General features: G+C 42.8%; 1 protein-coding gene across 1 annotated transcript; it reads right to left on the bottom strand.

Annotated features, from left to right (window-relative positions):
• Nucleotides 1–200: 200 nt before the first annotated feature.
• Nucleotides 201–7,522, bottom strand: metrnla (meteorin like, glial cell differentiation regulator a). Its single transcript, XM_074656497.1, has 4 exons — nt 7,180–7,522; nt 4,837–5,225; nt 1,197–1,256; nt 201–1,068 (listed from the first exon to the last, which is right to left on the bottom strand). Exons 1-4 carry the CDS (start codon nt 7,284–7,286, stop codon nt 755–757), a joined length of 870 nt encoding a protein of 289 aa, XP_074512598.1. The 5' UTR covers nt 7,287–7,522; the 3' UTR covers nt 201–754.
• Nucleotides 7,523–21,343: the final 13,821 nt, after the last annotated feature.

Here is a 21,343-nt window from a genome sequence, read left to right as displayed (position 1 = left end):
TGGCAGCTACCATATTTGGGATATTTTGTCTTCAGTTCTGTACAGTGGGAGGAAGTGGAGATGCGTCGTCCATCTTTATGTACAGTTTATAGTCACAAGTCAAAATCTGAATAAACAATGGTCTGCTAAAGTTCAGATTTGCCCACTGGAGATTTTGTGAATTATATATTTTAAATGTAAACGCCACATCAACACTCATCCAGGGAATAAAAGCTTTTATTCTCAAAGGCAAAAAAAAGTTTTTGCTTTTTTTTGGTTTGTTTTTTTAACAATTGAACGGCCTGAAAAAAAAAAAACATGAGTTCAGGCATTAAAATTGCGAATCATTTTTTAAACAAAATAAAAATAAGAGGCTTTCACTTTATACATTTCTGTCATAAGAAATAACTTCAAAACTGTACATCAAGCTTTTTTTTTTTTTACAAAGCACGCAGAGCTTCAAAATATACAATGTTCATTCACATTTTATACAAATAAAAACCGAATGGGAGGTTTGCTACATTTAAAACCTGGGAGTTACTCGTCTGCGAGAAAGGCAGTCCGAACACATTCCACGTTGCATCACGTTCGACTTTGAGAGCCGAGTCCGTCCAGCATGCTGCTTGGCAACATTCAGGAGCTCCAGTCTTTATCTCCAAGGAGTCACGAGACGGCAGGAGAGACTCTCTCTCCTCTCAGCTTGAACTCTCGGTTCAGCTCTCCTCCCCAGCCAGTGAGGAATTGTCATATTTCCAAGCGTGGGCAGGTAGCACGCTCAATCTGTGTCCACGTGACAGGGGTTGGTCCCCTGCGTCTGCGCCTCGCGATACAACCGCAGGAAGTCTTTGTAGCGTGGGGCGCAACCCATCCAGGCCTCCCCAAACCTCACTGTCCCGGTGAAGAGGAACTCGCCGTCCCCAGACCTCACCCCACACTGAAGGGGCATCTTGATGTGGCCGGTCCACCTCCGTACCCTCACGCCCCCGGACAAAAACACCTGGGTCTTCTGCCTGTAGAGGCGGCTGATCTCCACAGTGACGGACGAGTGCTCCTCCTCCTTTTCCACCTTCGTAATGCTGCCCCGCGCCACTGAAAACACCAAGGCAGGAAGATTTAGATCCTGGCTACATCTCATGCTACACAGAACGGTGTTTTTATTGGACGTTTCTGCACACCGTACAGCAGCAAGAAACCTATAATTCAGCGTTTTAACTTACCAAAGTCATTGGTGCAGACTGCTAGAAGCATCTCGTTGTCGCTGCAGGGCTGACAGGGTGCTGAGTGGAAATAAAGAGAGAAGGCGGATGAGTTTGGTTGAGCGCTACAAACAGAAACAGGATATTTCTTTGGCACTTCGGGTCTGGCAGCGTGATAAAAAATCGTCAACGGGTCCACAATGTTCCAGTTAAACACCACTTACACAAACACAAAACTGTGGACCAGCAATGTAGGAGCATGTGTTCCTCACACACACACACACACACACACACACACACACTCACAAATGGGGTAATTTCCATTCCCCGCAAATGATTATGCATTTACAAAGACGGCAGAGCAGGATTCAGCGGTCGTGAGCTCTTTGTTTTAACACCAAACAGAGCCAGGCATGCTGCTGATGGTAAAAAAAAAGTTGATCAACAAAAATGCTGAGTGTTTAAAGCTCATGAGGGCTGTTTGTCAGCTTCCCCGCCGCTACAAGAGCCTGTGATGCTTCGTGACAAACGAGGACCAGATGAAAAGGAGAGCACAGACGCGAGGAAAGGCTACATCTCTGACCTGAGCAGTGGTAGCTCTTCAGCAGGCCTGCTGCGACTGAAACAGTGAGCACCGTCTCAACGATAACATCAAGTTTATAACAGCCCTTAAAGTGAAAATCACTTCAGAGAGGAGGCAGATAAGAACCTCACCATATCTTATCTTGAACAGTAAAAGGCTAGCAATGAGAGGGCATGCTCTCATAACTTCAGGGCAAATAATTGGGGCTAAAAAAAAGTGAAATAGCCACGACTTTACAAGCCTGCCCAAGGCTATATTTCACCTTTGACTGGTGGCTGTAGAGCAGCGACTCCAGAGTGTTTTATAGCAGGAGAAAGGGCCCTAAATGAGAGCAGTCAAGTAGTCAATGATTAGTTGACTCAGGTGGTCCTGACCAGAACGCCTTTATTAGCCTTAGATCTGCTGTGGTTTCCCTTAGCGGCAGAGTGGCACACAGGGGCAGGTGGGGAGAGGAGGAGAGGGGGTGTCGAGTCAGCAGTGGGTGTCCATCCATTAAATTAGAGGAAGAATGTTTTAAACGTTAACTCAGGTGGATTTGCTGCACTGGAAACCACCCTAGTTTACATAGTCTGGTCTGAAATCTGTTTGTAATTGGGGCATTCTGGAGAGATCATTAAAGCTGCAGTGGGTAGAAATGGAGCAAATAAGAAAGTTATTTTTATAAAACAGTCACTATATCCTGACAGTAGTGCATGAGACAGGTAATCTGCAAAAAATCATGTGCCTTCGTTTCATCCGGTGTCCTCCGGTACTCCTAATGGTATCTTCAAGATTTCACAGACCGGAGGAAAACAACCAATCAGAGCCGAGCTGGAGCCTGCCGTCTCTGAGCAGCTGTCAATCACTCGCAAACTCCGATCAAACCGTCAAACTAGGCAGCGCTGATCAAATATGAATCAATATTCTGTTACCGTAATGCCTATTTCTCGCCTCAAATGTTTTCAGAAACATCTTGTAGTGCACTGTTTAGCTGTAAAATGAGAAAGTTTGTGACCCGGCAGCCATGTTGAGAACAGTTGATTAGCGTTGGAACGCTCAATAGGAACGCTCTCTCTCTCTCTCTGAAATGACCTGTGATTGGCCAAAGTCTCCCGTCACGGGCTAGATTTTTTTAAAGCATGAAAACAGAGCCATGAGGAGGTGCAGAAGTCTCTCAGAACACTTGAATTACAATATGCTGAAAGGTTATTATGGAATTTTTGCCCAATGATGCCCAAAATGTTCTGCCTACTGCAGGTTTAACCTGAATTAAGTCCAGAAACAGAGATGTGTGCCCTCTGTCATCTTTAGCAGCTGGAGCTTATTTTTAGCTGGCTTGTCTGAGGTTGAGAGCCCAGGGGTGAGGGCTGAGCATGTCTTAGGTCAGCCTGTGTAGCAACACGAGGCGCTGCCGCATCGCCAGAGAGATCAGAGGTCAAACAGCCACAAGCTCGGACGGCTTAAGAACAGCTGGAGAGCCGGGGAAAGGGGGGGGGCTTCAGAGCGGCCGACCTCGCCCAGAGAGCCCAGAGTGCAAAAAGGCCCTTTGAAGTGAGCCTGCGTGCTGCCATAGCATAAAGACGGAGCGGCCCAGAGCCCAGGCCTAAAACCCGGCCGTGTTTTTTCTTCCCTCCGAAAGCAGAGCCGAGCGGGGCTCACATGTCAGACATGAAACAGAACCGCAGGAATGGACTGAGAGCCGAGTCAGCATCTCTCTCTCTGGCCCGTGTACACATGCAGCGCCACTCTGATCAGAACCACTTCACAGAGAGCGGAGAGGGATGAGGGATGGGACGAGTGGTGGTGGAGGAAGAGGAGGAAGAGGAGGAGGAGGAGGAGGGAAGAGGGGTGCACGATATAGTGTCCCTCCTGCAACATCTGGGCCCCGATGCATTCCACTGTAATGGAGCACAACTCGCTAATACCGCTCGGCACAGACGAGAAACCACTTCAAACAGCCAGGAAGAGGACGGGGAAGATATATGAAGGGGAGAGGAATGAAAAGGAAAATACTAGAATGATAAATAGACAAAAAAGAAATTAAGGAGGGAGGAAATAGTGAAGAGGAATAATTTAAGTGAGCTGAAAGGGAGTGACAGCGAGGAAAGAAGGAGTGGAGGGGGGGAATAAGCCTATATGCTCCGAGAAGGTCCTCCCAACATCTGGTTGGAGACACATTCCAGTTTGACGGTGAGCAACTCAATCCCAGCACAGCGGGTCAGAGAGAAGAAGGAAGAGACAGAAAGAAAAAAAAGATGAGAAGAAGCGAAGCAGCAATCAATCCACCAGATGACACGAGACCGCTGTCTTTGTGAATCATCCCAGTGCTATCTGAGGCCACATCACACAACCAGATTATACTGCAGAGACCAGAGCGGAGCAGAGCGCACTAATGTGGCACAAAACAACTCTGCATTTAACCCTCTACCTCTCTCTCTCTCTCTCTCTTTCTCTCTCTCTGCTGTGCCAGATAATGACGCAGGATGTGGATACGTGAACCCGGAGAGCCGTAAAAACAGATGTGGGCCCGATACTGCCTCGTATTTTGCTTTTAGGTGGAAAGATACACAGTTCGCTCGCACAGTGTGAAGCTGTGCAGGTTTGGCAGGTACGCAGCGTGAAAATAAGACGGCTGTTTTTCAACGGAGGCCCCCTGTTTGGCTGCGCCTCTCCACACACACACAGAAAAAACAATTAAGTGGAATCAAGCGTGGACGTGGTTGTGAAAGACGCTGAAATATGAAGGATTTATTAAAAAAAGTTCCACGAAGGCTTCAGATTTTTATGTGTTGATGCTCGCAGCGAGAGTTTGAGTTTGACAATAAATATATTACACTGAAAACCAAAGTGTACAGACGATGCGAGCAGAGAAATGGCCTTTGGCTTCAGGATTAGCAGCCTGCTGGAGCAAATGTTGAGTTTCCTACTATTAGAGTCCAAATGAATAAAAGTTTCCACCAGTAGATGGCTGCATTTAGTGCACACCAGCACACACACACCACAGGGACAAAGCACAAAGGAAGCCAGACCTAGAGGGAATTCATCAAAAGCAAGACCACTCAGATGAAATAATCATCTACATCTAGAGATGTGTCTTACCTCCCAGTGAGCGCACCTCTCGTCCCAGCCTGTCGTTGACCAGCTCGTACTGGAACGACGTGATCCGCCGGCTGATGTCCATGTGCGGCACGGCCTCGATGAAGAGAGCCCCTTCCTGGATGCTGAAGCACTGCACTTTGCCCTGAGCTTGGTCCTGGTCGCGCAGCAGCAACCGCAGCTTGCCGTTGCGGTCCAGGTAGACGTTGGTGCCGCTGGAGTAGGAGGAGGGTTTGATGCAGACGGAGAGGCGGGCGGCGGCGGGGGAGACCATGTTGGGTCGGAGGTTGACGATGATGGCCCCCGTCGGGTAGAGCCACTCCAGGGAGCCTTGGGAGCAACGCAGGTACACCTGCTCCACGTCTCTGGCGTGGCCTTCGTGGGTCAGACCGCTGGGAGGAAAGAAAGGGGAAAGACGTCAAAGTGGAATTCTTGTTACAGAAACCCAAGAATGCGATTGTGTTTTTCAAACTCTTTTCTTTAATTCAGTAATCTGAAAACAATTTTCAGGCAGCCGGAGTTATCTGACCAAGGTGAAGACCTCTGGCAGACCGTGACGACATAAGACCACATTCCTCCCGAGGCATTATGGCCGTCTGTGCGCAAGACTGGCTGCATGACCAGTCACGAGCCGGAGCAGCCAAAATGACCTCAGCTCCAACACACTCCCCCCCCCCCCCGCCACCGCCACATTGTTCCTCCCAGCGCTTTGGCAAAAACGCACCACTGGCAGGCTGCCTTTGGGGAAGAGTTTGGAAGCAGAAATTGGATGAATGGAGGGGACACAGGGGCTTCTGGGAAGACAACGGCAGCAACAGTAGCTGGGCCCGCTGCATGCAAGTGCAAATGCAGGTCACGCACCGAACCTCCCCTCGCTTTCAAGCCACCAAAGAGACTGGAAGAGACTTGTCCGGGCAGCACTTCGGACTCTGGCGCCAGCATGACCAAATGACTCCCTCCAGAACTTAATGCCTGGTCAGGGTTTGAAAAACTGCAGTCTGTCAGTCATTCTGTGGCAAAGCCCAAAGGCAGGAAGCCATCAGCAGTGCAACCGGCATGCCAAGCTAGCGGTTTGACTCTGGGAGGAGAAACGCCCAGTTTCCTGAAAATGAGATGCTGAAATTCAAATTCACCATAGATCTGAAGTAACCCATGGCACATGCTGAGCATATGCAGCTGAAGCCTCCGTAACCAGGCTCTCTCTCCTCAGCACGCCTCTAATTAAGTCCTTTTCTAACTTCATCACTTCTGCATGCAATTAAAGGAGATTAGTCAAGAGGGCTCACTAATGAACAACAGATCACTGGTTGAGGGGCTCAAAGTGCTGAATATCTCCTCCTGACTGGAGGATGAAAAACACAAAACCACACTATTCTGAGGCACAGCCTCTCAAAGTGCAAAACAGATTTCAGCAGATGTTTGATGATGGGGAGGTGAAATTTTCCAGTGTGATGCTGCCTGAGGTTTCAGAATCGGTTGAAAACCAAAAATACTTAAAAGCTCCAGGGAGATCTGGGCATGTAATCCTGTAAATATTTCACTTTTTTAATATATTTTTTAGTGTGGGATATTAACCCTTTGGCAATTTATATTGGTTAATACTTTTGTTTAACACCAGAATAATAATTAAATGTATAATTTGGCACTACTTTTTATATTCACAAGTTCATAATAAGGACTTAAGTGTATTAGTGAGTCATGTTTAATTGTGATTGAGCAACTAACTGTCAATTAGTCATTCATAAATTCAGCACCAGCCAGAGTGAAACTCAAATGTCTGTGAAACTATAGTACTTTTCATGTGCTTTTACATCACATTACTAATATACTTTATTAACTTTGGCTATACATCTGGGCATGTAATCCTGTAAATATTGGGATAGTGGGATATTAACCCTTTGGCCATTTATATTAGTTCATACTTTTGTTTAACACCAGAATAATAGAGAAAAATGTTTATACTCCTAAATTCATAATAAGCAAATTTTTATAAGTGTATTAGTGGGTCATGTTTAATTGTGATTGAGCAACATCAATTAGTCATTCATAAATTCAGCACCAGCCAGAGCGAAACTCACATGTCTATAGTAGAAACTATAGTACTTTTTATCTCTTTTTACATCACATTATTAATATATTTTATTAACTTAGGCTATGCATTTGTTCTATAATTGCATTTTGTCCTAATTGATGTCTCTTTTTGCAGCCTGGTTTCACATCACTGCAGTCTAAAGTCTCAGTTTCGATCACAGTCGTTTCAGGTCGCTACAGTTCAATTACTTTCACACTTTATTATAATCATTTTTAATTAATTTAATAAACAGATAGTGAAGTCAGATGTCTCACCTGCCCTTCCAGCTGCACTGGTCGCTTGAATACTGGCAGATAGTGATCCTACAGAGCAGCATCAGAGGCAGCAGCAGCAGCAGTGAGGCCAGCATCGAGGTGAGCATGTTGATCTCTCAGCTCACTTCAACTCCTCTCGAGTGAAACCGTGATGAAGTCCACCGCCGTGTTTACAGCTACATAGTGTTTCCATATGTCCACTCGGTACTGGTGCTTTACCGGGGGTTTGTTTATCTCCTTTAACTCCTCTAACTTATTTAAACTCGGTCCGTAGCTCCCGGTGCTGACAGTCCTCCGGAGAAATGTGGAGTGAGTTTCAGCTCCGACTGAGTTTCTGCAGCTTGAAGTCTCTCTCTCCACGTCACAGCCACAACCTCACTAAGTGATGCCTTCAGGGGCTCAGCCCAGGCTCCGACATCCCAGCTTCACAGTTTAATATTTGTGTAGCATTGGAGTGCTTTTTAGCTTATAGAATTTTTATTTTTTTTGACAAACACCACTGAGCTGCTCTGTTATGCATTGGTAGAGTTTTTGTTTTTACTTTTGTTACTTTATTATCTTTTAAACTTATTTTTTAATAACCTGATATTTACAGGTGGAATTTCATTTCATTCTCATTGTGCAATATCATTTTCCACAATTTTGTTAATAGTCTGTTTATTGTCAATACTGTATATACTGCTCCTATTTTTATACTTCCTTCTATTTAAATGGTTCATATTTTGTTACATTTTTTTTTACTGTGTTAGCTGATGCATCTTGTTTTTTGCACTATCCCCTTTGCTGCTGTACACTGCAAATTTCCCCACTGCGGGACTAATAAAGGAATATCTTATCTTATCTTATCTTATAAATTTATTCATAAAATATTTGTGACAAACTTTACAATTGCATGAGACTAAACACAAAATACGCCTAACAGATTTTAATTATCAACATAGTTTACATGTATTTGTTTCATTGATTTACGCAATGTCTTCTATCCAGATGAATAATTATTTTGTTTTTTGACAAAGTTGTTCTTCAATGTTGAGTGTATATTTTATTACGAAAGAAAAAAAACACAATAAAAACATGAAAATAATAAAGAGTAGGGGACAGGAAGTTCTGTGATGTCTCCTTCATTTTAGTAAATATATGTATATATATATATATATATATATATATATATGAATTCATATATATATATATATAAATGAATTCATATATATATATATATATATATATATATGAATTCATATATATATATAAATTAATAAATATATATATATTATATTTAAATGTATTTATTTAAATTTATTTATTTATTTCATCATCAATTTTATTACACTTTATTGAATAATTTATTTCCTTTATTTTGAAGATCTTTCCTTTTCCTTTGGTTTACTTATTTTTGATATAGTTCTCCAAATGCAATCCTGTATCTTCTATGTTATCCGTTTCATATTAGTGAGTATTAGTGGGTACAAACATTTGTAGTACGTAGAAAATAGGCTAATATGCCTTCTCTGGCATTAATAGATTTGTTGAGTTACATCTGAGTAATTAAATTATGATAGAAAATTCACAACTTCACATTATTTCTTTATTGAGATGTGTTGAGATAATTCATCTAACAACAAGTGGGGAAAGTTCCGACTGCACTTGAAGTGAGCATTAAAGTCAAGAGGTTGGAGTTTCGTTTGCAAAGAACAACACAATGTATGCTGGCCTTTTTATATTTAGAGGGAACTAAAATTGGCAGTTTTTCATTTTAAGTAATCAGCATTACTCCTTAATGAATACTGGCCACATTAGGTTGACGTTTAAAATATCTGTGATTTAGCAGAAGAGTCCTCCAAGAGACTTTCCATCCAATCCTGTTTATCCTGAAGTCAGTGAAGGAAGAAATAGGGAGCAACCTGAGGGAGAGCAACAAATGCAAACAAACAAAACAAATGTGACTGAAATCAACTTGGTAAAACCAGTTTGTTATTGGTACATGGATTGAAATCAGCTATGACAGCTGGCTTCCTGTTAAATTAAGCCGGATCTGATTAAATCGGTCATGAACTTCCACCATGATAAAGACATATTAAGTTTAACTGCAGTGTTACTGCAATAAAGCTGTATTATTGCTCAGTTTTTACTGCATTGTGCAATTAGTTTTCAGCAATTGTACAGATGTTTAAATGTAAGAGCTGAAAAGTGGTATTTGAGTGTTGTAAACAAAGCTTTAGCAGCAACACTAATTGACCTTTTGAGGTTATATAGATTTGTGTAGTTGTTGATTCAGCTATTTGTAAAAAAAATGTTCACATGATGCATGAGATACATGGATCAAGATGGGACCAGGCACACTGTGGACATTTACTCACAATCTTGGAGCTTATTGGTTGTTATTTATGTGCAGAGAATTTCTGAACTGGAGAAAAGAACCAACTGAAATTAAAAATAATGGTTCGGCGCCCCACAAACATCTGCAAATATTGGCCACATCAAGGAATAAAATGAATTAAAGTCATAAGTATTGGTCAAGTAAACACAAATTCACGTGTTTTATGTGACATAATGGTTCTTCTATGGCTACGGTTTAAATTTATTCTGCAATAGTTTATTTATAAGATGAGTGGGAATATGGAAAACCACACCATGCATCCCAGACAGCAATATCAGGACATCCAGTATAAATAATCATTTTTATTACTTTGACGATAACTTTATGGCACAATGTTTGAAGATAACACTCCTGAGCTTTCTAGTTCAGCAACAGGAGCTGCAGGGACTTGTAGAGCGGCGGGGTCCGTTAACCACCGGGTGCATCTGTAAACATAAACTACTCATCACTCCAAGTTGTGGATCCCGGGCCAGGTTTTCTTATGAAACAAGGTGTTTTATGTTTGGCATGGGAAAGAAACCAGTCTGACGAGGAAAGCAGGAGCAGGTTGTAACTGCTACTTTTCCTCTCTGGTTTCTTAGAACTTAGAAATTGGTTGACATGTCTGTATGACCCGACATGCAGGGTACGTGTCCCAGCCTGGGCCGCATGCCACCAAAACGCCCCACAAACCTATAAGATGCACGTCCAGATTCAGGTTTTTAATATGAATATAGATTCTCAAACTCTCACTCCCATCTTCCAGACTTCACATTGAGCAACTTTTTAGTATCGTTTGTGTGATTTAGTCAGTGGATTAGGAGTTAGTCTGGTTTCTGTAGTCCATGTTGTGTTGCAGGCTGTCTGTCAGTTCTACCTCTTGACGAGGTAAACAGAACAGTGAGACGTGTTTGAACATGATGTCTGAGGAGACATCACAGTGACACCTGTACTGTTGAACCAAAGCTACACCTGTAGGAGTTTCTCAATTATCTTATAACGAATTACACAATCTGTGTCCTGATTCATTGTTATATTCTAGGATTAATAAAGGGCAACGCCTCTGATTTTACTCATCAAAGTCTGGAGTGCAACTGCACAGGGATGTCACCATACCAGAAATTTAGTGGTCGATACCAACAGCAGTTCTTCCACGATTTCGATACCAATTTAATAAAACGGTAAAAAACGAAACAATAAGCACTTATGGCAAGTGTTAGTAAATTAAACAGGTCATATTTTCCTCTCTTATATCTATTTTATATTGCTGTGAAAACATCTCCTTCAAACTGTATTTATTCAACGTTAACTTACCTCTGCCTAATATTTTATTATTATTATTTTTACTGAATAGACCTTGAACACATCATTGCAACCTCCGTGTTACCAGCTTTGATTATTTAGTATACTGATTTTTGCGTACTTAAATAACGGGACTGTATTTTAATATTTAGTATGCATATGCTGACATTTTTTGATGTACTTCATTAGAGTAAGCTTACAGCATACTCAAAACAAATTTTTTTTTTGTGATAATCTATCAATCATTTAAGTCAATGCCAAACATTTGCTGGTTCCAGCTCACCAGATGTGAAGTTTTGCTGTTTTAGAACATTATAAAAGGAATATGTTGGCTTTTGAAATGTCGGCCAGACAAAACAAGTAATTTAAAAACGTCATATTGGGCACTGAGGGGAATTGTGATGGGCATTTTCACTATTATTTTTGACATTTTATACTGTAGACTAAACGATTAACCAATCAACAGATTAGCCTGTCATGGAAATAAAATAGTTGCAGCCCTACCCAAAACCTGGTTAGAATATATTCTACAACGAGGACTTAATCTCTACCAGAAATGAATCTCTTCCCAGAAGAGTTTGCCCTCTTCTTGTTATTCCAGTTGCTTGATCACTCGCTGTCAGTGTTTGTTATTTTCTCTCGCGCTGCAGCTTAAAAGAAGCAGGTTTAGCTCTCACCCTCCACCTGCCAGAAGTTTCACTGCTGGTGGGAGCGGAGAGTGGGAAAAAAAACAAATCGATGACAGATAGCAGGAGACGGAGACAGTTAATCATACAGTGTGCTGCAGTTTTACATTGAAACTTGGCAGAGGAACCGTGACGTTCAACAGATAAGCAGTGAGGTGCAGCTTGAATTAGAGGATTAGGAGGTAAATATGTGTTATGTAGCCTGGGATAGTGGAGTTTATTAGGAAGCCAGGGAGGAGGAGGCTGCTGACGTTTGAGGGGGGAAGGGCAGGATTGTTTTTTTTGTCAGGCCTGTTGTCCCAAACTCTTGCTGAGTGTGACTCACTTTTATGCCCGGAGCTCGCCTCCAGGTGAAAAAGCAGTCATAAAGTAGATTAGGCTGCTGACAGGATGTCATTTTATGTGTGTTTGCGTGTCTGTGTGTGTCTGTGTGTGTGTGTGTGTGTGCCCCCTCTTTATTTAACTCTTCTGTTTTTCTTTGATTGTTTCAGTGTGGGTAAACAAGAAACCGGGCTTGACAATGATTAAATACGAGGACAGTTTGTTTGTAAAAGAGTGAACAAACCCATTGTTTGCACTTTCTCTCTTCTGGGTTTTAAAAGATACCGTGTATTGATCCATTTGAGATCTTTAGTGTTGTTGACAGAAAGCTTGTCTGGAGTTCATTTTCAACAACCTTCCTCTCAAATGTTAAAGAGGACCTATTATGCTCATTTTCAGGGGCATACTTGTACTTTGGGTTTCTACTAGAACATGTTTACATGCGTCAATGTTCAAAAAACGCTTTTTGCTGTGCTGCAGCGCCTCGTTCCACCCTCTGTCTGCAACGCTCTAACTAGATGTTTTTGAGGGGGTGCCAAACTAGCCGCTAGGCAGCTATTAAAATGTAAAATCAGCACAGCACGAAGTGAAATTTAGCCTCTGCATTTAATCCATCCTGGTACTAAGAGCAGCGGGCAGCTACTATACAGCGCCCGGGGAGCAGTTTGGGGGTCCGGTGCCTTGCTCAAGGGCACCTCAGCAGTGCCCACGAGGCGAACAGGCACCTCTCCAGCTACCAGTTCACAGGCCGTACTTGGTCCGTGCGGTGACTTAAACCGGCAACCCTCTGTTTCCCAATCCAAGTCTCCACGGACTGAGCTACTACCAAATTCCTGTTATGCAATGTGTTACTTGGTGACATCATCCCGTTACAGAAGAAAAAGCAGGACTTCAATCACGGCGTTTCAGGCAGTTCAGGAGCAGTGTTTCTGTGGGGGAGAGTAACTCCCTTTGGCGTGGAATTTGGACTATGTAACTTTGCAGACCTTTTACATGCACAAAAAAACGATATAACACACTAAAGGAAAGGGAAAAACACAAAAACATAGTAGGTCCCCTTTAAGCCTCCTGCTCTGAGAACCAGTTTGATGAAGACATAAACCACTGCTTCTTTTAACAGAGCTAGTTTCAACCTGTTTCTTTAAGTCTACTATCTTGGCCAGATAAACTGTAAAACCACACAAGTATGTCCGATATCTTGTGGTATGCGAAGGCAGAAGCTGATATCATCGAGGGGCCGTCTGCCTGTCATCATCCCTCTCTGGCTGCTTTCCAGACTTTCAGAAATGCAGCTGCAGCTCAAACCTGCACGAGCATTTCTCTTATAGTAAACAGGAACCCTGTCATTTTGAAGTGCTGGAAGACAGACATGGTATTTGTATCTCTTCTAACACCTTGCATGACTTTGGCAGTCTTGCACGGTAATGAACACACATTCCAGCTCTGCAGCTCCCAGTGTCTCAATCATCAGCCCCGTGGTCAGTACTGGTGAGGTCCATACATCAAGTGAGTGTGAAAATATGTGGGAGGAAGTGACATATTTGAAGTATGCAGCAACTGGCGCATCTCGCTCAAAATTCCTTAAAGTTTTTGCAAGCCAGAGAAGACAAAGCCTGTCTTTTGTTTCAGCTTTAATGATGATGTATAGCTTACGTGTACGTGCTTGTGGGAGGGAAAGAAAACATACTGAAATACCAGCCCAGTCGCACAGCAGTTCGTGAAATAGTCCCAAAATTTTATGTATTGATTCGTGTACATAGACACGAATTTCACATATTTTTCGTGATGGTTAGCACAAAATCAATTTGTATGTTCGTAATTGTGAAACGGGAAGTACAAAGAGCGGCGAACGAAGAAGTCGGGGTGGATAGGACTTTTGACCACCGGTGTTGGTGTCCCTAGTGAAACCAGAAGTATTTGTAAGGTAACTTCCGTACTTAAGTTACGGCTCTTTCTAAGTTATTTTAACCCAAACCACGATCTTTTCCTAAAGCTATCTAAGTAGTTTTTGTCAGGTAATTTCTGTACTTAAGTTACGGCACTTACAGTGTTATTCAAACCGAAACCGCGATCTTTTCCTAAACCTAACTAAGTCGTTTTGTTGCCTAAACCTAACCAAGTCGATCTATTCCTAAGCCCAACTAAATAGTTTTATTTTGAAAAGACTGGAGCAGAAATTAACATGTGCGTCATGTGTTGCTCGACATTCGTAGGAAAAGCACAAAAAATACATTGTTGAAAGTCGTGCTGTGTGTCACAAAAAAAAGGGAAATTCGTGTCTCTGTACACGAATCAAATAGATTTAATTTCGTGACTATTTCACAAACTGGCGTGAGAAAAAAGAGGACAGAGTGGAGAAAATGTCACGGTTTCCTTGTGGTGTATCTATTGCAGGCCATGTGAGGGGTGGCAGAGGAGATTAGATGTTGCCAAGCAGCCTCAACACAGCGACATGCTCAAGAAGTCTACGCTGAATTAGCCCTTGATGCCTTCAAGCTGTTCCCGACACCGTGCTATCAGCTCCTTCATATCCCTCTCTCACACAGAAACCTGACGAACTGCAGCGCTGAGAGCTCAGAAGAGGAATTTGGGTCAGAGCTCATTTTGACGGGGCAGGTGTGCTCTTCTTATTAAAAGCAGCATAATAAAAAGTGAACTCCGCGCTGCCTTTAAATTTCACAGAGATCAGATATGGATTAGGCCTGCAGATCCAGGTGGCTCAGAGGCTCAAGGATTTGCCAATCAGTGACCAAACATGAGGAACATTGCAAGGAAGACAGGGACCAGTATTGGAAAAGCAGTTCTTTCTCCAGGACGACTTCCGCTCTCCAGATTAGCCTCGCCGATCTGATCCTCATGGCTTCCTGCGGAGAAAGAGCCCACGTCCCTCCTTTTCCTTCACGGCCCTGTGTGACATGAGAGCTTCCTTGATGGGTACACTCATTCTCCGATTCGCTCGATCAGCCCAGGATGCTGCACACAAAAAGCTTCACCCATTAGGCTGCCTGATGCTGGGTGACAGCCATGATAGACTCAGAGACGGTGGGGGGGTTCAGGGTTATAGGGAAAGAGCGCCGTCTTTTGTTAATGCCCAAGTTCTCTGGCTCACACAGGGAGCTCCTTCTATCTACCCGAAGACTCTGGCATCGTTCCTGTGCAACACTTTGGCTCTCTCTTGAACACTGCAGGAGAACATTGAAACATTTCACCATCCAAATAACATTGATTTCATTCACAGCCTGCTGTGCCGATCTCTCTCTGTGTCTCTTTGAGACAAAGCAAAACAGATTTTTATGGAGTTTCAACATTGCAGGACACGTCGTCTGTCTTCAATCAGAGATGCAGCAATCTGCCAGTGCAGATGAGGCTCAGTCAGACTTTCATTTTCGACTGATGATTGAAGTTGTGTTTTTGCTCTTTCTACTTCGAGGAGGAGATCTTTGAGGAGATATCTCCTAGCTCCCCCCCCCCCGTGTGGTTTTGAGGGTTGAAAAGTGAACAAAGTACACATACCTACAGTATACACAAACTTGAAGCCGTATTTTAACAAAGCAACACTTTCTCTCTGGACACAGCTGTAGTGGTGCAAGTACTGTACTGTACATTTTCTGCCACTTTATACTTCTACTTCACAACATTTCAGAGAGAATTATTATACCATTTACTGCACTACATTTATCTAACAGCTTTAGTCACTATAATCTTTCTAAATATCTGCCAGCGTGGTGAGATGATTTCAACCTGTTTTGATAGATGTCAACTGGTTCTGTGAATTTCCAAGAAAAAGGTGACATTTTTCTTGATTCTGCTTTCAGGTTTCTTACATTTATTTCTAAGAATTTCTTGAAAAAAAGTTGATTTATATCAGAAACAAGTGGAAATCTAATGAAACTAGCATTTTTTTCAAAGTAAAAACGACTTAAAGGACGCAATCACTAAAAGATAATTACTTCGGAAGATGGGGATTTTTTTTACAGCACAAAACATACCATCATCATCATATTAAAGGGACAGTGAGTAGGATTTGGCGACATCTAACAGTGTGGTTGCAGATTGCAACCAACTGAGTACCCCTCCGCTCACTCCTCCCTTTCCAAGACTGCGGTAACGTGAGCCACTGAGTTCAAAACCGTGATAACGTCGTTCACCTCGCTCAGAGGCCATCCTTACCATAATAACACTACTTTAGGAAGTCAGATGGCAGCTGGCGGTGCCACGGTTTTGCATGCTGCAGCTCACGTTACCGCAGTTTCACAAGCGTGTCGGAGAACTACGCCGGCCTTCAGGTAAACGTGAAAGGCTCTCTCTATAGCCAGTGTTTGGTTTGAACATGGTGGACTCCTTGAAGAGGACCCGCTCTCTATGTAGATATGAAGGGCTCATTCTAAGATAACGAAAACACAACGATTCTTAGTTTCAGGTGGTTATACACTAATGAAAACATAGTTCTGAATATTATATTCCATTTCTGCTAATAGATCCCTCGAAATGTTACACACTGTTCCTTTAAGTAGTTAAAATCATCTCCACCTTCACAAGCATTAACAATAAAATGCTGCTTTCATGTTAATCAACAATATGTTATACGTTAAAACACTCTGAAAGGGGCCGTTGTGTATAATGAGTACTTTTACTTTTGATACTCATATTACTTTTACCTCATAATATTTCTGCACTTTTACTTCAGTAAAGTTTGAATGCAGGACTTTCACTTGTAATGGAGTATTTTCACACTGTGTTATTGATACTTTTAAGTAAAGAACCTGAATATTTGTTCCACACTGCCAGCCAACAAGCGCATCAATTCACATTACAAGCTCATGTGTTTACACAGGAGAAAAAGAAATGCAGGAGAGGAGAACAGTCGGCCTATTGTGTCCATCCACATGCATAGTTGTATATTAGCACATGGTTTGCCTGGAGAAATAACCAACAAACTATTTAGATCATAACAATCAGTCAAACGTAAACTAAAGCACGATGCCCCTTTATGGAAATTCGGACCCAGTGGTCCGGTTCGGGGAGCGCTGGTACAGAGGGGTCTTTAAGATCTTCTGGCACCTCTCTGAATGGATCTCATTCTGCCTGTAACGAGAGCTGGGCTTCGGAAACCCAGAGTTGTGTCGGTGGCATGGTCCGCTCTGAAGGCGATACTCGCCTCACCGGCTGATTCACAAGCTGGTGACAGACGCGGTCACAGGTGACAGGAGGAGGTGGGTCAGGGAAAACCATATAAGGGTCAATGAGGAAGACAAAGAGGTCACGTTTGGGGTTACTCAAAGATACAAACACTCACTCCTGAGGTTTTCAGACTGAGTTTTTACCGTTTATTAAGCTTGATGCTGCTGCACAGAACATTCTAGAGACTTGCGTCTTATTTTTGTTCTGCTCCACTGCTGTGCAGTTAGGTATTTGTGAGCCTATCGAGATACTTATTTTGGCTTTGGTTTGTGTTGCAATAGTCTCCAAGATAAGCCTTTTGCACATATATGGTTTCATAATGATTCTTAATCTACTTCATCTCAAATGTGCACGATGAAATTGCAGCTAGAGAGCTGTTTTCTCTTCCCATACCGTCATATGAAGTATGCTCTCTGTTACCTAAAATCATCATTTGTCAGCTTTGAGCAGACTTAACTTGCAGAATATTGAATCAGGTTTCCGTGCCTTATTTAATTAGTTCTTCGTGAATAGAAGTGCAGACATAGAAATAGAATAGGAGCAGAATGGACACTCCCATTCAAATCAACATAGCAGGATGGCCAGAGCGGCAGCCAGTTTTATGTGTACCATTGCCATCACGACCGTTGTAGCAGGACTAACTTCCGTACAAACTAAACCAACTTACGGCAAGTCGCAAACTCTATGAGGTGAGGGTTTGCAGTAACGACTAAAAAGAGCCGTGGAGTAGTAACGTTACAAAGCACAGAGAGCCAGAGTAAATGAGTCAAATTTAACAATTTCATGCTTCATCAAGACACTCTCGTCACAGCGGAGAAAAGCACATTGCTATCACCAGAGTGACAACTTTGCTCGGCTCATTTTCTGTAACCAGTGTAACATTAAACGTGGTAGCAAGCTAGCAAGTTAACTAGCGGACAGCTGGCTAGTTAGCTTGCTTGCTAATTCTGCCATGCTTTAATGCTACGCTGGTTACAGGAACTGAGCTGAACAGCGGGCCGGTGGGTCTAACGGTCCCTCCATCTCACTCGCACAAGCTACCTAACTAGCTAACTAGCCATCCATCCATCCTGGAGCTGCGTCCGTTCTCTTCCGAGCGAGCTGCGATCACACTTTACGGCCCCACTGATGTGTGTTCTGTTGTCACCATAACAACTAACAACAATGCAATTTTCTTGTGTACTAGTCAAATGACCATGGGAAACCGTTCAGTGTCCGTTCTACTCCTGTTCTATTTCCATGGGTGCAGATGTTTCATCACTACCTCACTGCTGCAAAGCTGAAACTTACAGGCATGTTTTTAAAGGAAGTGCCAACAGAGTGAAAAGGTAATACACACTCTGCAGATATACTGGGGAACATTTGTTCATGAGACTTTACTACAGTTTCATGCTGCTTGTCCCAGCCAGAGTATATCATCATGTTGTTCCTCGGTGCGCTGTAAAGGAATCGTCTTTCTGATGAGGAACATGCAAGAAAAAAAAAAGCAGATCTCGGCGCCAAGTCATTGCTAAATACTCAAATCTCTCCTTTGTTTTGTGGTCTCATATGAGGAAAAACAATACAGACGTGCCGAGACAAGAAGCATGACATTAGTAAAGGGCACAAACAAATAACCTGTTAGGTCTGTAGCTTCCTGCATTCATCTTGAGGTCATGGCAGGCAGTCCGCCAACAGAGACTGTGGTGAAATGAAGAGCCAGGTCGAGCAGGTATTCAGAGAGAGACGCTGATAGAAACGGCCACCCGCTGGATGACTAACCTCTGACGTGAGACATCTAGTCACTATTTAGATTAATACTTTTAGCGAGCAATGAGCCTCAGGTGGAATGAGGCCTGATAGATGCACCTTGGATGAAACCACCTCACCCTGAGTGACTACACTGACTTCCACATCAGGAGATTATTTTAGGGTTTAAAGGGATAGTTTGGGTGTTTTGAAGTGGGGTTGTATGAGGTACTTATCCATAGTAGTTGTATTACCTACAGTAGATGACGGTTGACGTGCCCCCAGCATCGAGAAACCGACAGGAGCACGGACACCAGAGCAACAGGGGTGGACGGGGACGGCAGAAAAACATATTTTAGCCACCTAAAAGAAAGGGTCACCTAAAAAAATCAATATCCGTTTCAGTGTACGCTGTATTATAGAATATTTTCACCGCTTTATCTTGACAGACAGCCCTTTCATTCTCTTTTCTGAGGGGGAACTGTACTGAAAGTGACACTTATCTGCTCTCTCCAAAGCCAGCAGACTCCGTTGACAAAAACAGTATAGATACGTTTCACTTTCAGTTCAGTTCGCTGTCGGAAAATATTCAAATATAGCTTACACTTCAACGGATATTGTTTTTTTTTAGGTGAGTCTTTCTTGTAGGTGGTTAAAATATGTTTTGTGCCATTGCTCCAGTAAGTAATACACCTCCTACGGATAAGTACCTGATACAACCCCACTACAAAACACCCGAATTATGCCTTTAAGCAGGTGGCGCTGAGCGCAGAGCAAAGTCTTAACATTTAGTAACCTGGACGAGGTTGAAAGCGTCTGATGTGCTGACTGAGTGGAACACGGAGGCCAGATCAGCTGCGGGATCAGCTGAGGGATCATGGGAGCTGGGCACGGAGGCTGCATTCTGTGATCTTATTATTGTGCTTTGTGTGCTTTGCCCGGCTAAGTAGCTCAGCGTCTGACACACACACACGCAAACACACACACACACTCTTTAGTAGCACCGCAGGGTTGAATCAGCAAGTTGTCGGGCCGGTTTGTGCATCTGACACACACACACACACACACACATCTAGATCCTCCCATATCCTCAAGGCTGGCACACTCCACACACACTCCCAGGGTCATATGCCCCAGAGCAAAGACACGCTTCAGTGGGTCAAAAGTCGTGCGGAGTCTCATGTGGAAACGTATCAGATACGCTCACAGCAAAGTACAGAGTTCACAATGTGAGAACAAATGTATGATAGAAGTTACACTGATGGCACGTCAATGGCAATCATATTCTGGTGTCAGATACAACCTCAACAGCACACTGTTGAATCTATGTAGTCATAGATTTAGGAAAATACATTTTATTATGTATTCAACATTTGTGAGGGAAATGTTAAATTATTTTTGGGTTACTGGACAAAATTTTATAAATAATTCCTGACAATGACTGATATATGTGACTTCAGGACATCTCAGACTACATACATGCTGAAAATTAAACATTTTTACTGTATTAATTTAGATATTTTCCAAAGTAAAAGTCCATCGAAGTGTATGATTAAAATTTTTCTCATAGTCTAGTGTTAAAAAGCTAACAATAAATCAAATCGCAATACATATAGAATCTGCACTCAAGTATCGTGATAGTATTGAATCGAGAAATAGGTGTATCGTCCCAGCCCTACAACTTAAAGGGACTGCATGTAAGTTTTTTCACGTATAAACGTGTTTTAATCGTTTTTTTATTGCCAATGTGTGAAAAGGTTATAACCTAACCTAAAAAATGAGACCTTCCTAATGCTGCTAACGCTAATCAACATGATGTCTATCACTCACGTTCAGCCTGACTGTTTTGACCGATGCTCGCTCGCGTCTACGTAGAGCGAGCACAAGCGCGAGCAACAGGACGCTGTCTGTCGTTGACTTAACGGCCACAGGTGTCACTGTTAACAAGCAATTTCCAATTCTTACATCTATCCCCCTTTAACATGTACCCTATCGAGAATACTCTAGTTTAGCCCTTTAAAGACTCACACTGCTGTTTGTGTTGCTGAATGTGCCCTCATGTGAAGGAGTTCATGTTATTGTGCTCCCAGACACCTGTTGAAACACGGGAGTCTCCGTCATGATGAGACATGCGTCTATACAGGTGAATCACAACCGGCTGAAAGAGCTGCAGCAGGTGACAAACACACGCACGCACACACACATACACACACACGCACACACACGCACACACTCACAAAGGAGGCACAAGCAGAGGGCTGAGTGCAGAGAGTAAAGTGTCCAATACAGAGCTACAAAACTCAAAGTCATGGCTGAAATCATCATCAAGAGCTACATGAACTCAAACTTTAACATTTTTAAAATGCACGTCGTGTTCCTAAAACTAAATCCAGATGGATTTAGAGACTGATAACAATATTCATAGCAACATTAAACGTGCCTTCACATGTGTCTGACAATGTGCAGCCCAGACTACAAGCAAAGCTAAGCAGCTTTGAGCCCCAGCCATTTCAACCGTATGATCAAAATCCCAGGATATGTCTGCAAAACAAAGCCGGCGATTCAGCGGTGGGCTCGCTCTGCACCTCCA

The sequence above is a fragment of the Sebastes fasciatus genome, chromosome 13, assembly GCF_043250625.1.
Source record: "Sebastes fasciatus isolate fSebFas1 chromosome 13, fSebFas1.pri, whole genome shotgun sequence".
NCBI classification, from domain to species: Eukaryota; Metazoa; Chordata; class Actinopteri; order Perciformes; family Sebastidae; genus Sebastes; species Sebastes fasciatus.
The sequence above is the reverse complement of the archived record's forward strand: the minus strand, read 5'-3'. Positions and strand labels throughout refer to the sequence as shown.

Bases quoted from the DNA above. Each gene is read 5' to 3' on its own strand.
- metrnla (XM_074656497.1), bottom strand. From the start codon at position 7,286: ATGCTCACCTCGATGCTGGCCTCACTGCTGCTGCTGCTGCCTCTGATG. The intron at 1,257-4,836 runs GTAAGACACATC...ATTTCCACTCAG, and splicing joins AGAGGTGCGCTCACTGGGAG to CACCCTGTCAGCCCTGCAGC. The intron at 1,069-1,196 runs GTAAGTTAAAAC...TGGTGTTTTCAG, and splicing joins AGTCTGCACCAATGACTTTG to TGGCGCGGGGCAGCATTACG.